Source organism: Ischnura elegans, chromosome 6 (genome assembly GCF_921293095.1).
Source record: "Ischnura elegans chromosome 6, ioIscEleg1.1, whole genome shotgun sequence".
In the NCBI taxonomy this organism is placed as follows: domain Eukaryota; kingdom Metazoa; phylum Arthropoda; class Insecta; order Odonata; family Coenagrionidae; genus Ischnura; species Ischnura elegans.
The window spans coordinates 26,941,440-26,959,601 of NC_060251.1; the positions used below are offsets into that span (position 1 = coordinate 26,941,440).

Genomic DNA, 18,162 nt, shown 5'->3' on the forward strand with positions numbered 1-18,162 from the left:
TCCAATTGAAGCCTGAATCTGTTGAACTTATTCGTAATGTTTCACACTGAGCATCTGCATAAACGTAAAAATTCTCTTTTATTGGTTTCCAGGTCATGAAAATTCAATGCCGAAGCAATAGGGCGAGTTTTCTGGCTATCACTTCGCAATGCACACTTTGCTGAGGGCTTCTTGAAATCCGAAAAAGAAATGAGTTGTGAACACATTAATCGCTTCTGAAAAGATCAATTGAAAATAATATTCCCTCATGAAATGCGTTATCTGCTGAATTCCTACTGATACTTTCTGTTATTAATAGTTATATATTATCGGTGTTTTAGTTAGTCTCATCTTTTTTTACATGAGCTTCTATCATCCGTCAAACTTTTAAAAATAAAGATGTGTAAAATCAATGAAATTCACTTGTTCAGCGATTAGGGTCGGACCTGTGTCCGGAACTGAAGGAAACTCTACGTCCGACACCATAATTTGAAGGATCTTCAGAGCTAGAGGAAATAAATTTAATCGAGAAAGGGTTTCAATAGGTATCACTAGATATTTAATTTAATACATCAATAGTACACAATATCGCTCACAAATAAGTAGTGACACATCAATTGTGGCTATCGTACTTTTTATCTGCTACATTTGTAACAACCATTTAGTTTTCGTTTTTAGCTTTGAATTTAACATCATATCTTAGCATAGAATGAAATCTTGGCGCCTGATTCATTGTTTTCTGTTGTGAATTTTTATATTCCTCTGCCAATTTGCGGTGCACTGTTGTAATTGTGGTGAAAAACCCCCAACCTTGCTTCACTGCATTTCGTATTTCACTGTCCAACAAGTGGACATATGTAGTGCAAAATCTGCTATCGCCTATTTTGTATTTATCTGAAATCAGAAATAAACGTTCTCAGATTACCATTGCGGCAGTACCAATAATCATATGTAATGCCCATGTATAATCAATCCAATTCTATAAATCTGTGAATCCATGATGAGGATATGATCATTGAAAGATCCCAGGTTCCCCAAAGAGTTTTTCAGTGATTAATAAAGGTGAAGTTTCGAATACCATCCTACTTTTGACTTCAGGTTGAATTTAAGGAGACTCTTTTCGCCGCCTGTTTTCATAGTATTGATCTCCCTCCTGATACCCGTTGATGATTAAAATTCTCTTCCACACACTGCTGATGGAACAGCCATTGTCGGCGTTGAAGTTGTTCACTTTGCGGTTTTCTAAGGGCGTTTTCGGAAGTGACTATAATCAAGCTAGCTTTATTTTGAGATCTCTTGATGGCGGAGGACAATAATTTTATAGGATAATTTGCGAACCACCTCGAATAGAGGAGAGATTAAGTATTCAATTCAGAGTTAATTACTTCGGCACTATATTTACTAGTAGTACTATTTATTCAACCCGATTTTATTCGTTAGATGTCGTCTCTGTCACAGGTAGTTCATAAACTCCGAGATGAGATCGTGGTCCTACTGTCGTATCCCGCTCGTCTTCGAACGAGATATTGACGACAATAGGAATGTCTCTCGAATGAAAGGATTAGGTGGCGGAAACAAAAGGAGTCACTCTGTCCCAAAACAGTGACTTTATTCCCTTTAAGAATGAAGAGATATGTCCCCGGCCTCTTTGCAGTGACCACCCCAGCGAGTCGCCGCGTTACAACTAAGCCGCGAGCCAAGCTAGCCATACCCTTTTAATCTTCCCCAAGGGAAGGTCCAAAAAAACCCTCTTATCTACCCCTGGACCGACATCCGTCGATCACGAGCGGGCCATCTCGTGGCCTTACACACTTTGGACTAGCATGCCTACGCGCTGGCTCACGCGTAGCAATCGCTGCTGGATGCTACACTACATCATCAAGTAAACTTGTAACTTGATTACTAATAAACTTAATTATTGATGTTGACATAGCTCAAGGCTCCCCTTATTTCTCTTTGTTAATAGCGGCCCGACCGGCCGACATTTTTGCATATTCAAAGTGATTATCGTGTTCCACTCCTCGCCACGCATATTTGCAATGGTAGACTAGACGGACTACTTCCGGAAGCAGGTCTTTACCTGACCCCCGAGTCCACGTTGACATGTTTTCACATTATATGACTACCCAAAAGAGCAGGACTTTAAACACATTTCATAAAAAGCGGCAAAAATCTAGTCTTCTTGCCTTCGAACTGCAGACAAAAGCGGGATGGTTTCCAATACTGTCGTCTCTCTTTAACAGCTAAAGAGGATTCTAGAAATTGGAATGTCACAAATTCATCCACATCGCGGCGGAAATCTGTGCATGAATGATTAGTTAATTAGCGATTTGAGTAATTCTAGGGAAAAATTTCCATTGAGACGTCCCTGGTGCTATTTGGAACTGAGGAGGGTGTCCTTTGAACTGTTTTATTTGTGTCCTTACTGTAAATATATGGTAAGCGTAAATGTTTACGTAAATCTGAAATAAGTGTATGTGAATTTTCGAGTAAGTTTTTCTAATTTAATGCAAAACTAGAAATCAAACGTCTGTTAAATCCGTCGGTTGGCTTAGAGCCTTTAATGTTTTCTTAGGAATCAGATTTGTTTTCGTCATGCCATAAAGAATCCCTTCTACAATTTTTGACGTTATTGTATATACACATTATCATCTTAACGAAACCTCGATAGATTGCTAACTCTCATCGCTGAGTAAGAGATGAGATAATTCCATTTATGAAGCAAAAATTGCTCGCGCCTGAGCTTAAAGCCACTAGGTGCATCCACCGGGTTGCTGATGCCGGATCGACACCTAGAATGAGTCACGACGTCTATGAAGGAGTTTACTCTTCGCCTAAGCAAAAATGCGACTGCATTCCGAGGTGGTATGAGCTTATCCCTAGGTAGGGGAGGGCATCTAAACGATAATTTAAGCGTATGAAAATGGCTTGATTTGGTGACTGGAGACCGCTCGAAAGAGAAGACAGCGGATCTTCTTCACGTGGTCACAGTGGTCAGCAGAGCCACGCTCAATTCACTGCAGGCGTGGTAACATTTACTTTAACAGCTGTAGTGCTGCTGTGTGAAAGGCAAGGGAAACCACCACATTGTTATTCCAAAGGAGTCGCAACTACTTGGGTTTTTAAATAGCAGACATAAGGGAATTCTCTCGTAAGGGAAAGAGAATGAGTTACATTGATCAGGTTATAAGGGATGTAAAAGGGAAGGAATATGTCACTATGAAAAGGAAATAGGAGAACAGATGGAAGAGCTGCGCCAAACCAGTCATAGGGTTGTTAACTTATGATGATAAATTAAAAATTACTATTGAGTTAACCATGAGTGAGAATTACCATTAAAAATTACCCATTATAACCCAATATTACTTTTTAGTAACATCAAAAATGTATACATTCTCAGCTCTCTTCAGGAAAGTTTTAATCTACGTGTTATTTTATGCTGTAATGTTTAATGGCGAAATATTTAGCTGCCACAATTATGACATAATTATGATTAAGTACAAAATTTTAACATTTTTAAAATGAGAAGCCTTGAAATTTAATTTCTCCCAGAAGCAGCTCTGAGTTGGAAAGGGTTAAAACATATATACCTACCGTACTCTTTGTTGAACGAAACAAAAAAATCAGCCATCCTGTGACAGGAAACACTTTTGCTGTCATCTCGATGGCCGCCTGTACCTTTAGGAATTACTTCTGGAGGAATATTCTGCAATCAAGAATTAAAAAAAAGCTTATTAATGTATGCATAAAGAGGTCGGCGGAGATTGCGTAATTATCGATAATAACCAGAAAGATAAAATTTATACAATTGTCGATTGATTAAGTGTGATTAAGCCTCAATTTTGCGTCAGTGAGTACCCCATGACAGCTTAAGAGTAACCAAGGTACACTATTGCCATTACGAACATTAACTTCGAGCATCCTCGAATGACAATAGGGAACGTGTTTTAAAATCATCTACTTAAAATAAGAGCAACTCTACCGCCACCTCAACAAAAATGCCCCGGGAACACTTGCAACTGCGGAGCAGCAAAGTGATGCGAGTCCATGCTTGTAGCCAGACACCATCCTTCACTGCGGCAAATCCCTAACGGGTGCCGCGCGCTGTTTGCTGCCTCTTCGAACCTTAGCGTTTTTATCTGACATCTTCATGTTCTTACACAGTGCAAGCGTCTAAAAACCTAATGTGCTGACAGCAAAGTGGCATTGAGAATTTTCTGTGCGAATCCTTTAAGGCACACCGAGCACTTTTGCGACGTGGTTAAAAAACGGAGATTTCTTATAAATGCATATTATTATTGTTACAGTATTCTACCGATTTGGGTAGGTTTCCATGGAGTACTAAAGAAGTGATCTGGGAGCCTCCCTTTCCTTCCAGCGCTACCTTCTTCAATTCACTGTAAGGCCTATCTATCTAAAAATCCTATTCTTTTCCTTCCCCTTCCTCGTTTCCCGAACATGCTACCCTCTAACACCATTTTCAACATTCCCTCCACGCTAAGTATTCGCTCCATCCATACCTTCCGTCTCCTCCGTACCTCATCTAAAAGCTGCCTCTCCTCGCCAACCATATCCAGCACTTTGTCATTCCTTTTCCTCTTCGTCCATTTCACCTTCTCCAATCTTCTCCATACCCTCATCTCGAATGCCTCCAATCTTCTCACGTCATCTTTCCTCAATGTCCAAGTTTCCGCACCGTAGAGCGCTACACTCCAGATCAGACTCTTCAATAACCTAAATACATGTTATTGGAGCATAAAACTTTGCTAGTTACTCACTCTCATTTTTGAGTGTGATCATTTGTGAAGCAATAAAAATAATTTTTACACCCCTTAGTATATCATACTATTTGGAATATGTGCATTCATTGCATAGAATACACAGTGTTTTAATTTCATTTGATAATAGTGTACACCAATTCACGGCTGACACAGTGAAGATAATTAATATGGATTTACCTGATATTGAATTCATTCAAGTGCATTATGGTGTCTGAGGCTCTTCTTAGCGTCGCGTAGCTTACTTCGGGGGAAAATTTGCGAAAGTTATGCTAATGAGAACTTTACGTGAATAAACTCGGGCCAGGGATAAAAGCGCCAACAAAAATACGGCTACCATAATTGATCATGGCAGCAATAGATAAGATATTGAACTTATGGGAAACCGGAGGCAAAATAGGATATTCCTATGAAAAATTATTCCCATTTATGATAAAACCTGCACTCACAACATATGTAGTTCCAAAATTTTATAACCGTGGAAGAGGAACTAAGCCACCAAGCAATCTATTACCAGCAGCCCTTGGGTGCCAGTTTCTACGGATCTGTGGAGGCTGCTTGGGAATCGGTGTTATGGTCTACACCTATGGTCAATGCAGGAGGTATTCTGGCTTAAGAATCATACTTCCTGCTAAATTTGATATCACGCTGTCGCTCACGAACTTTTACTTTTGAAAAAGATGCTGTCTTCTCGTAGATTCCAAGTGAAGCGGTTGATTTTTATAACATTTAAGAATTTATGATGCATAGCTTGAGAGGGAAAAACTATGTCTGGTTGCTCCTCAGGTGTTACGAGACAGTACTTACCTGTACAAAGAAGAGCTTGGGTATGCCTAGAACTTTGGTGCCTTCCACGTAAGCCATATCATCAAGAACATCATCCAGTCTGTAATGGTCATCTTCATTATCATCTCGAGCTGCTCCACGAATATGGTTGAGATGCTTCGCCTCGGACAATATTACCACGATGATAAAGTCCTTCTCTTCCCTCTTCTTGTCGGTAGAGACTACAATAAATGGGTTTTCGGACGGGTGAGACATATCATCAAATTTTCAGGAACCCATAACAACAATTTACGTATAAAACCTGATCACATTTCATCAAAGCTGGGGTAAAAAGTTAACTGAGGTAAAAAAAGCAGATTTTTTTAAATAAATCAGACAGCATATTAAATTCTCTTTCACTTTCTGGGAGCAATGAAAACATCGTAAGACAAATAATGGATTTTTGTTAAAATTATTCATATTTTTACGAAGAGGAAATAGTTCTATCATCAGCGTCAGAGATTACAAATAATGCATTCAAACTTGGGTTCTCGGTTTCAAATAAAATTACCATCGCGAGTTACATTAACGGTCCTCGATGATGCATAATCGAGACCATGAAGAGGAAATTAATATGTAAGCCAGGCAAGCCGGATTGTATATATGATTTTAGTGGCTGCTAACCGGCAAAAAAACTAAAGCTCTTTTTACATTCAGAAAAAGCTACCTTTAAATAGCATGTTTCTTAAACAGGGAGAAACACAGTAATGCTGATGTCCTTGGATATCTAATATGCAGTATTTCACAATTTGGTACATCATTTTCGCCTTTTCCTGAAGAAATTTCAGAAGTTGTTAATAAGGAAACGTTTGTAAGATGTTAATAAAAAACTGGCACTAGATAATAACCATGAAAATTTATTTGGTTATAGAGCATTATATATATTAAAGAGTATTTTCATGGTTAATAAATTTTGGATTTTTTAGTAAACTCTCTTTTCTTTTAATTATGTATTCCTATGGTAACGTTTGAGTCGGTGACCTCCAAACGGGATTTGTTTTCCCTAGGAACAGATACTTTCAGGCCAGAAATAGTTCAAATGTTAAGTTTATCTTACCAATGAATTCGGAAGGAATTTTTATTGTTTCGATAGAATATATTATGAAGCGAAAAGTCGCGATTCGGATTCATGAATGGAAGCTGTAAAGGTTCTTGCTCCTAATCAAAAAAGCACGGCATGTTAGTCCTACTCTGGATGACTAGTCGCTATATGGGCACATGCATTTATTATTTAACATTTTAGAATGAGAGCGTCAGCGACGCAACCAAAGTATAAATGTATTTGTAGAAATCTCTAAATCGCTAAAGCTGTGAGTCGATTTTTTTTAAACAAATAGCGGATGCAATTTGGTTTCTATTGTAATTTACTGTAAAAATTGGGTTCGCTTTGGCAACATTGGGTTATAATGGGTTAATATGGCTCCCATATCCAGGAAATGCTGTTGAGATAACACGGCTCACCGTGAATAGCTTTTGAAGTCTGTGAGAATTATATAACCAATGTCGTTGCTTCTACTGAAAAAGAAACTTCCACATATTTCCATTATTTTAGTTCAGGTTTTGGGCCTTTTCCCTCAGTTTACGACCTACATATCTCTGCTCTTAACACGTTTCAGATGTTATAATAAGTTGAAGCAATAGGTGATTTAGGCTTCAAAACCAACCCCCACGGATTGAAATACATTTGTACATTCGAACATTCAGTTTCCATGAATTTCAATGCTACTTACATTTTTTGAATGCTTCCTTAATTTCTTCATTGTTTTTACCAGTCCAATCTTCTAGTTCAGCTCCGAGGAATTCGCTCAGGTTTTTTAGTTTTCTTATGTCCTGAGTTTGACGATTATTCTCGTCCTTACATTCGTCTCCCAGAATTATGAAGTCTCCGTGTCCATGCCTTATTTGATAATATTGTTCTTTATCTATTTGTATATCCACTGGATTTTCTGGGCTGGTTCTGAAATGTAAAGAAAAATAAAGGTACAGTAAATTATTGGAGTAGCACGGGTTGTTATTTTCAAGGGCTAAGGTCTAAAGAAAACCAGGAAGATGGAAGAGAAGATGGTAGCAACGAATGTAGAGACATTGAATATTAGGACAATGATGAGGGTGGACTGGCTAGATATTTTCAAAAGTGATATGAAGAAGGGAGGATATCTAAGGATTATACATAGTGAGGTGGAAGAATGGTGGGAACTACTGAAGTGTGGGTGTATGGTCATATATAATGGTGGGCAGAAAAGTCAGCGAGGAGTAGCGTCAGTATTATACAGCAAGGGGTAAGAAAGTCGAAAGTATAGATCAGGTAAGCGATAGGATTCAGGTGGTAGAAATTGATGCGCGGCCCATCAACCTTGTGGTGGTTCAAGTTTAAATCCCCACTGGCAATAATAGGGAGGAAGAAGTAGGTGAGGTGTATGAACAGATCGAGGAATTAATTAGGGAAACCCTGGGAAAGAAAAATATAGTGGTGATTGGATACTAAAACGCTTCAGTGGGGGAAGAAAGAGTGGAAACGAAAAGGGGGAATTTGGGTTAGGAATGTCGAACGAGGAGAGAGACGAGGAATGTATTATAAGATTATGAAATATGGCTATTATGACATGCTTTCATTAGGAAATGTAGCGGCAACAGTGCTGAAGTTGTACCCAAAAGTTCTAGGTGCGCATATTGGCACGGCAAAGGCCGGTTCTCATACCGATGCGACTTTCCACCATCATGCTAGTAGTTAACATGAATAACCTAAATATTGCACTGCTCACTTAAATATCCAAGGAAATGATCGATGGATTACTCTCATTATAGAAGAATATTCCGTAATTTCGTTGGCACATTAAATTATGGTTTCACATGTAGTGGGCCCCGTCGTCCAAACGGCGGCGCCGGTTTTTCCCTATCCTCACCTCGGAGGCGTCGACGGGCTCCTATAGGGTGGTTTCCTATTATTTTTTTTTGCCTAAATCGATAGATTATTACTCCTGGAGTACGCATTTCCCGCTTTTAGATTTTAAAATGACGATATCTATTTTTCGCGATCAAATGAAAAGTGAAAATTTTCAAGCGCGCGAAAACGCGACGGCGAAAATGATGGGAAAAATCCGTGTGACATCATTCTGGTTCCCGCTGCCGCAAAGGAAGGTGACCTTGGGGCGAGGACATGTGCGTCTTTGCGATGCAGGCTGCGAACAGGTAGCACAGTACCCTGCCAGCTGGTAGCGCTTGGCTTAAATAAGGATTATTAATTCCTTATCAAACGCAGGAAAATTTCTGACTATACGCATTTTTAACAGGTGATTATTAAGACATATTTCCCTGAGCTCTGTGCCTCATGCATGCATTGGTAATCTCAGACGATGTAAAACTCCTAGAGTGGCATCGCATGGCCGCCAATTTGGCCTTTTTCCAATGAGGTTAAAATTGACCATTGCCATTCGTCTAAAGTGGGATTTCTAAAACCAAATAATTTGTATATTATGAATACACTGATGGTGGGTAACGAATCGCAACCAATGCCTTCCGTTTTCTTTGATGAAGGAAACTACCCTATTGCGGCGGAGCTTCCTCCCTTTTTTCCTTCCCTTCTTCCCCTTCCCCTGGTGATCGGGCGTGTCAGCTGAATGACTGGATCCCAGCCCCGGTGCGTTTAAACCTTTTAAATACCCCCTCGGGTCCTCATTCAATGTTGGTGCAGCACCCACTCGCGACACAAGTCCTATCATTTTTTTCACATTCATTTTTTCCCCTCCCGAGTTGCAGCGGTGTAAAGGAAGGCCTACACACCCTGCCTTCGAGAGTGTAACCCGCCCTGTGTACTCGTTCCACCGGTTAACTTAAATATTAACGGCCGTATTCATAGATTTCCGCTAAAACACGCTAGTAGGGCGACTAACTTAGTCGGCTACTAAGACCTTTAAGTCGCCTACTAAGATATGGTATTCATGGATTCTTTTAAGTGAGCTACTAAGAGCTACTAACTTAGTATGCTACTAGCCAGCTCGGCAGCTGATACTCGGTAGCGCTTTGTGTTCAACCCGCTAGGCTACGCTTGACAACACTGCATCCGACTCCTCCGCGGCGCGGAATATTCATAAAACCATCAAACAAAACAAATTGATTCAGCAAAATGCATCGAAATTTCTACTTCATAGTGGACAATTCGATCTGATATCGCATCGCAGATATATTTTTTGACTGCTGTACACACAAATTATGCTATACCTTTGGGAAAGGATACATGTATGAGTACTACCGAAGCATTTGTACTGTTAGCAGCGTTTGAATTCGCGCTAGTATCACGGCGGAGGGATACGTCGGGCTGACGACGGATGTGGCGTAAGGAGCGCCGCTAGCGTGCGCGAGGAGAAGGAGAACTGACGACGAGCTAGCCTGTCCGGAGGCGGCATATTGTATGCGAGCCCTGGCCTGAGCACACGCATGGTCGTGTTGTACTTGTGCAAATAAAGGTGTAATGCCGAGAGTCTCGTGTCATTTTTAAAAGATCTAACTGTACGTTTGAGATGCAGTTATTCTTGTACAAACGGCCGTGTACTCATTAATGATGTACATTGCATGTTTTTTGCACTTCCGATATTTGTTTTCATTGGCGTATGCGTTATGAGTATGGAAAAACAGAACTAGCAACGTCAGTATTATACACATTTATATTCGAAAAGCAGATACCCACACAGCACACGGACACCTTTCGGACATCCGGTGATTGTCCGCCAAGTGGCCTATGGACATCCTACGGACAGCCGAATTCATACAAAATGATGTCCGCTGCAAGTCCGCATGTCAGTAAAAAAGGTGGCCTATGGACGACCTGAAATTGTCCGCTCTGGACACCTTGAGGACACGTTTAGGTTAGGATTGCATTTTGTTCGATACAAATAAATAATAGGTCCAGACAAGAATTTAAATAAATAAGGCATCAATTCCATGCACAATATTTATTTGGCTTCTTAAAATAATACAATGCAAGAAACTACATACATATTATTAAATTTTCTTCTTCCCCTGCAACCGCTCCTTGGCGTGCCTTAGCCAGTTTTGGATGGCAACCTCCACATCTTTTTCAGCGGTCATGCTCTCCTGCACTGCTCCTGTAATAATGAAGTATATAAACATTTCATTGTAGCAAGAAATTGTATCTTGTACGTAACAAGCAGATTACATAAGACAGGACGCTATAGTCTTATTAGTCACGTGTTTAACATTCTTAAGGTTTCAAAATTAGGAAACCTGTCCATTAGAGGCTGAATACATTTTACAAACTTTTCTTTAACTTTTTCTTGTTCTTAAATAAGAAAAGATTTTGAGTAAAAATATTAATATGTTAGTAATGTATACATTATGATTAAGAACATTTTTCATAGAACAATTGTTGAACTAGATTTTAATCCCAAATATGAGAAGACTGTTTGCCTGTTAGACCCTGGTGCACCATCTAGAAAAAAATTCTTTGATCCATCCTTGCCAGACAGCTAAGTAGAGGTCTCGAAAAAGATATTGGAAAAAGCATTCAAATGGAGGATAATATTTCTGAACAATTGGTCTCTGCTTGAAGATTATGACTACACTAGAGTGAATTGTGTTACATAAGCTGGAGCTAAGGAAGACTAATGCAGAGGAGCTGAATATGATATAAGAGTAAAGGAAACTAGAAAATTTAAAGGAGGAAGTTTAAGTGGACTAGATCTCTTGGGATTAGTGTGAAAACAGCCACACTGATTTGGCACACAAACCACTTAGCTGCATTGGCCGAGATGCAACTTAAAAAAATAGAAACTTTGAAAAACTAGCAAAAACTTGCTGTAGTTAAGGCCATTCCATGATTTAGATCTCCGAATTCTTCCAATCTTAATAATTAAAATAGATCTTCTAATGTAGTCTGGTATCGAGGCAAAAGTGAAAACCTAGCTCACTGGCAATATTCACATTTCGACAGAGACATAACAGGTGAATAGCAGCTAAAGCCTGCTGTGAGCTACTGAAATTTCTATAGCTCCTACAACAACACCTACTTCAAAACATCTTAGTTAGCTAGAGCTACTAGAAAATAGTAGCTTCTGTAGTACTGTGCAACTACCATCCCTGTTGAATAAGTTATCCCATTCTTAAGTTCTACAGGTGTTATACATCGAACTTTTATAGAGCATGAGATCCTTTTCAACCATGTTTTTGGTAATTATACCTCCCATATGCAGAACAAAAATTGTTTTCAAATGTTTGAATTACTTGGTAGTGGAATCTACATCTGAAAATAATACATAACAATACTATTTTCTCTACCTTTAGCATGGAAGGGTGAACCTTGTATTACAAGATGTTCAATAATTATTTAAATTTACTTTATATGAGCTCCCTTAACAGGAGCAACTTGCGAAAAAAGTATCCAGACCAAAATTATTCCTCCTTGCCCAAACCTATATAATAATCAAACGAATACTTACACCTCTCTCTCATGCCTTGCTTTAGCATGTTCCAGCCAACTCTTCACTGTAACTTCCACACTAGAATTGGTGGCTGTATCGTCCTGGTTCAGAGCAACATCTGTAAAGAATGAAGACAAATAAGTATACAGACAATTATAAGAAGAGAGACATACAAACTTATAAATAGAAATAGGAACTAAATAAAATACAGATAAGGTATTTTTATTCAACTCCACTACATGAAAGCTATAGTCAGTAAATGCCTCCAGGTAAATATATCAGGTTCACGATACTCTACACCAAAATGTGTACCGATGGCTGTACGAAAAGATGCACAAGTTCTATTTTCTGGGTATAAGATTTCATGCAGCAGTTTGAGCAAATAAATGAACCATGTAACATAGCCGTAAGGTTTGTTTACACAATATATCACTTATAATTAGACCTTGTTTAGATTCATCCCAAGTTTCTTACAGTCGTCCTATAGTTTCCACTAAATTAAATGCATGGATGACTAATAGCACAGTTACTTAGTTTGTAGTTAAATTAGTTTATAATTTAGTAGGTTAGCAAAGTTGGGCAGAAAAAATATATTAAACGCTATAAAAGTTACGTCGGCATTGTAATTTTTTAATCCCTAAGCCTTATCTTTACTGACATAATAGATCATTTATTTATTTAGGACCTAAAATCTTTAATTATTAACCTAGTTCCATCAAACAGATAAAGAGTATAAAAACTTTTTGTAAAAAGGCTAAACATTGGTGGTTATCCTATCATAACCTTAATCGCCATATCCTATCATAACCCTTCGACCTGAAGACGCTGGCAGGATAGCCAGCGAAACTGTTGTCAACCAACAATCTGACGCGGAAGAAAACCCTGGAGAAATGCAGAGATCAAACCATCGCCGCGGAAACCTACGCTCTAACATCCTATCATAACATTAATGTTCTTTTTCGATGCGTGCGTGAATATACATATCAAAAGAAATCACACGGTGTACTCCGATTTCAAAGAATTAATAATTTACGTGAAACCTATTAATCATATATGCGTGTTGCAAAATCCCCCGGTTACACGTAAGTACAATTCCTAGTTATATATATATATATATATATATATATATTTTAATATCACGAGATGTGGGTCAATTCCTAGTTATATTTATTGCCAAGAACCCTACTTGATTTGATTTAGGAACGGAACCAAACGGACCGTTCGGACAACAAATTCAGCCGTAGCCTACGTTATCAAAACAACAGGTTCTATTTTATACGCTAGCACTTACATTATTTCCTATACGTTCTCGCGTACAGAGACTATAGTACAAGAACTTCCACTTTAAATTATATCATGTAAACAAGGAACAAAAGCGAAAATTTCACCATGAACAACGGAAAAAGACGCTACCTTTAGTTGCCAAGTAACGGTTTTACCGAGACGGTCATGTTGTTCCAAGCAGAGCCATATTTTTCCTCGAGATGTTACAGGCTGAGTTATAAGAAATATAAGGAGCATGCGGAAACGCTATACTGCCGACAGTGAACGCCAAGAAAAAATTATTTGGATGTCACATCAAACTTACTTGGAATACATGTAGCTGCATCTTTGTAACCGCCAAACCACCATGCTGTCTCCGGTGTTCCATTCCGGTTCCTCTGTTGGAAAGGAGGAACGGAGGAATGTGGAGAACCATGGGAAAATCTGTATCGCGGAGTAGCGGTAGATTCAAAATTCGTTCGCCACCAAAAAATCTAGAATTTCAATATAAAGTAAAGGTACGGCAGTACTTACCTTCTATTGCCTATCCTTAAATTGGACAATTACAATGTCTAATCTGGGAATGAGGCCATCGATGCCGTGATAATTTTAGGAGAATTCTTACCATTAAAAATTAAAATGAATTTAAAGCGTTATGTTTCATTAAAATACTTTCCAATCAATCGCCTCTGAGATTTTTTAATCCCTAGAGAGTAAATATTAATTAATCAATAAGTTGAAAGAGTTCATTTAACCTGCAGGAATGGAATGTCCCCGAGACGGCTACGCGACGTCGGCAGGACATTGGTACATAATATAAAATTTCAGTAAAAATCGATAAATTCCATTATTCCTGTTGTTAATTTTTGTAAAAGTTGCTAAATTTAAGTAATTTTTATAATCATGAAAGAGTACGGTATTGTTCATACAACGCTTCTCAACCGTACAACATGCGGAAATTTTTAATTTTTTGAAAATTGCTAAAATTGTTGCTAAATTTGTTAAAACTTTAAAAATTGTTATAAATAATGTAGAGAGTCATAAGTTCGTTCAATTGTTGTTGTTTAACCCGTAAGGCATGTAGAAATTTTTAACGCTCGTAAATGTTACTTAAATTGTTGCTAACTTTGTTTAAACTTAATTAATTGTTATAAACAATGTAAAACTTAAAAATAGCGTACATTTGTTGTTCTTAAACTATAGAAGCGGTAAAAATGTCAAATTTTTTTTTTCGTTAAATAGTTTATAATTTCCTCCCAGAGTCCACGCTCCAACATGAGGATTACACTTGGTTACCTAAAATAATCCTCAAAATAACTCTTCCTCCACGAAAAATTTCCTCTTCCTCGATTGGGAGGAAGTATTCTGGCTTCAGAAACGAGAGAGAGTTTTTTTTCTTTCTCCCTTCTCCTATACTCCCTACTCGGAGGAGGATCTCGAGACTTTCTCTCGGAGTTCCTCCTTGAGGAGGTGAGTGTTTTAAGAGGAAACCAAAACTCCGAAACCCTGCATAATGGGACACTAGCTGGACGTCCGCTGGACATCCAAGATAGGACAGTGTGCGGACGGATGGCCAGGACAGCCGGCGGATGTCCTCTGGCTGTCCTGAAAATCCGCGGACACTGAGAGGACGCGACGGACGCGCAGCGGACGTCCTCTGGCAACGATGTGCTGTGTGGGTATACACCTCAATGTTGGAGTAGAGACGAAAAATTTTACAATGCAGAAATAAATCGTAAAGAAAATAATGTTAAGGTAAATGTGTGAATGACATACATTAGTTATGTTACATATACCTACGTGCGAAAAATTAGTAACATATGTTTGCACTCCTAAAATGTTATTGTTAAAGAAACAACAAGTTGCCTCGCTACATTTAAAGTTTTCAAACATTGACAGCGTGGAAGTGCGGAAAGATAGGACATATAGTTTACCAGAGGTGGTTAATGTAAAAAACAAAGCATAATTAACCTAACTTGTTTTTACTTATTTATTGCTGATAATATCACAAATAGCGCTACAACGCGCACAACATTTCACTTTACATTTCAGAAGCTGTCTTTATGATACTTATAATCAGTACATTCCGAATCAACTGATTCCAAGAAAAACATGGCTCATAATTAATTTAAAACACTATAACGTAACACTAATAAAGCATGATAATCAGTTTTCTTATCACTCTGCAAACACTAAAAGAATTTGCACTCCTTGAAGTTCGAAAGGATTCTTCACATCTCACTTCCCACTCATCGCTAACGACTTAGAATCAGTTCATGTTATTTCACATTAACATTGCGAAGACAATGAAATGAATAGGCAGAAACAAATTGCTAAACTAGTTATTGTAACGTCAACTAACTTCCAATCTCACAATCACTCGTACCGTAACCAAAACAAAAACAACAGCGCACCAAAATGCGTGAAATGTAAACACTGGTGATAGCTCAGAAGTGACCAGAAAAAATAATAAAATCTAACAGAACTTTTGAGCGTACAAACGAATGAAAATTAATGTGCGTTCGCTGTATTCCTAAAGAACTACTACTTCAAATATGAAACATATCCCCTTCGTAACAGTAGGATACCTTTGATGGAAATTTATACGATTGATTAAACCAGTATGGAAGTAATACATAATTTTACCGAAGCTCATACACTCACAAATCACTTCTCTTGTCGCTTCACTCTGTACTTCGTCATCTATATGCAATCAATTCATATAGGGGCGCACTGAATGCACAAATTGTGTTCACTTACACTAGAGGCACACGTGTACTTAGGTTCACAGCACGTCGTAGCTTCCTCGCAGCTACACAAAACTTTCAATTGCTGTCAACAATTACACTACATACGTTGCCTACCTTACTTGAAGAATGGATTCTCGTATTCCATTTTGGCACAAATGCGTAAAAACTCTATAAAAGTATACAAATAATACCGGAGTTCGATCATCAACAACGGACCGCCATATTTAGTAGCTCCCTTAGCCAAGGCCGGAGGGCGACTAAGAGCCGGCTATTAAGATAGTAGCATACTAAGCTTGGTAGCCCTTACTAATGATCTATGAATACCATTGTGCTAGTATGCTACTACTTAGAACGCTTCCTAGGCGTTAGTAGCTTACGAAGGAAACTATGAATACGGCCGTAGGACTTTAATTTTCAAAACTCTCCGATTTCACTTGAATTTTTAAATATTTTATCCCTGTAGTTGATGACTAAAATCAGCACATCAGAATATATGTATATTTGGATGCTTACGTTTGCCGTGCAATGAATGGATTCACATCAGGCTGATCAATACCGTTCATCTGAAAGTAAATAATAGCATTACCATTTATTTGCCGATTGACGACTATTATACACCCATAGTATACGGCAAGTCAAAAATAGAGGAATAGTAATAAACAAATGGAAAGATAATAAATATAACTGACAAAAAAGAGGACGGTAAATTTACAATGATAAAAATTCCTCAAAAGGTCAGAAAGTAGGGATAGTAAAAGTTCTTTTTGCTGATGGTGAATGCTATACATTCTGCGGGGTTTAAGTTATATAAGGCTATTTTTGAATACCCGTATGCCGAAGAATTTGTATCTTAGGGTGAATTTCTTGGCATGAATAAAGGGCTTGTGAAAATGACTAGAACTTTGTCGTACCATAGCAATGGACCACATATATCAGGTCAAATTTGTGAAAATTTATGTTGACACAGTGTATGGCAGTAAAAATCTGCATGCATACATGAAGTTGGTGAGAAAATTCGCTGGTAACGAAACCAGAAGAGGCCCAAGACGGGAAAATCGCGGATCCCCATGATAAAGAACTTTCCTCCATGGGTAAGGAATTTCAGGCTCTAGTTATTAGACACGTTTAAACGCGTAGGAAGATGCATCTCTTACCTTTAAAACTGGACGAAGAGAAACACGCTCCTTGGCTAGCAAAATATGGTCTGGATCCTAATTGCTGAGTTTTGTTCTTTGAACAAACGAAGCGATTAATCAGCGACACCTTCGGTGTCTTTCGCAAGACGCAAACGAGCGAAAAGTTATCGCTCAATGTGGATTGAAGAAAAGCGCTGGAACTCACAGATAAATGATATCGCGTTTCTTAAGAAAACACGAGATTGCCTGCGGCTATATCAGAACGATTCTCAATTCGAGACCGGATATCGTAAAAGTAAATTGTTAGAAATATCTTCGAATAATATTCAGCTGAGGGTACCAAGACGGTTGAAGTAAGACGTTGTAATTTTGCATGAATGCAGATCTTCTATCTACTGTTTTAATGAAGAATAGGAAATCTTTAAACTAACTTTAAAAATCTCAAATATTATTCTGAAAGTTATGCTCTAGAATAGTTATTTCCAAAATAGCCTTGATTATGATGTGTCTTTCATAAGTATTTTATCTCCAAAATCCACTCGGGCGACAATGGATATCATATCCCGATTTTGAGATGTACCCTATGTTCAGAAATACTCAGAAAATTAGTGCAATTAATTTTTGATTGTTTTAAGTTCTTCTTCGACCACCGTGAAGCAATTTCAAGAAGTATATGCCGAAAACGAAGAGGTTACCACTGTTACTGCTCAGCTTTAAAAATACCGTAAGTGTTTTTGTGCGCAAATCAGGAAATGTACAAAGGTGGTCTAAATAGGTCAGTTAAGGCTTTTTTTGCTTACGTCTCTATTTATTTTGCGAAAATAGGACCTAAGGGTGTACTCCCATCAGTCCACTCCTCTCTTACATTTGACTAGTTTTACGAACACCGTCAAATGTAATAGTGTAATAGTCATCCGTGCTCTACGTCGTAGAACTCATTAAAGTGGGACTCGAACCCGTGACCTCAGATTTGGCCAGCTAGGACGTTAACCCTCCG

At 38.4% G+C, this 18,162-nt stretch overlaps 1 protein-coding gene across 1 annotated transcript; it reads right to left on the reverse strand.

Moving 5' to 3' along the window:
• Window positions 1–515: 515 nt before the first annotated feature.
• LOC124160336 lies at window positions 516–17,345 on the reverse strand. Its single transcript, XM_046536175.1, has 6 exons — window positions 17,184–17,345; window positions 16,543–16,592; window positions 7,313–7,539; window positions 5,565–5,764; window positions 3,574–3,685; window positions 516–873 (listed from the first exon to the last, which is right to left on the reverse strand). Exons 2-6 carry the CDS (start codon window positions 16,590–16,592, stop codon window positions 641–643), a joined length of 822 nt encoding a protein of 273 aa, XP_046392131.1. The 5' UTR covers window positions 17,184–17,345; the 3' UTR covers window positions 516–640.
• Between the last annotated feature and the right edge of the window lie 817 nt (window positions 17,346–18,162).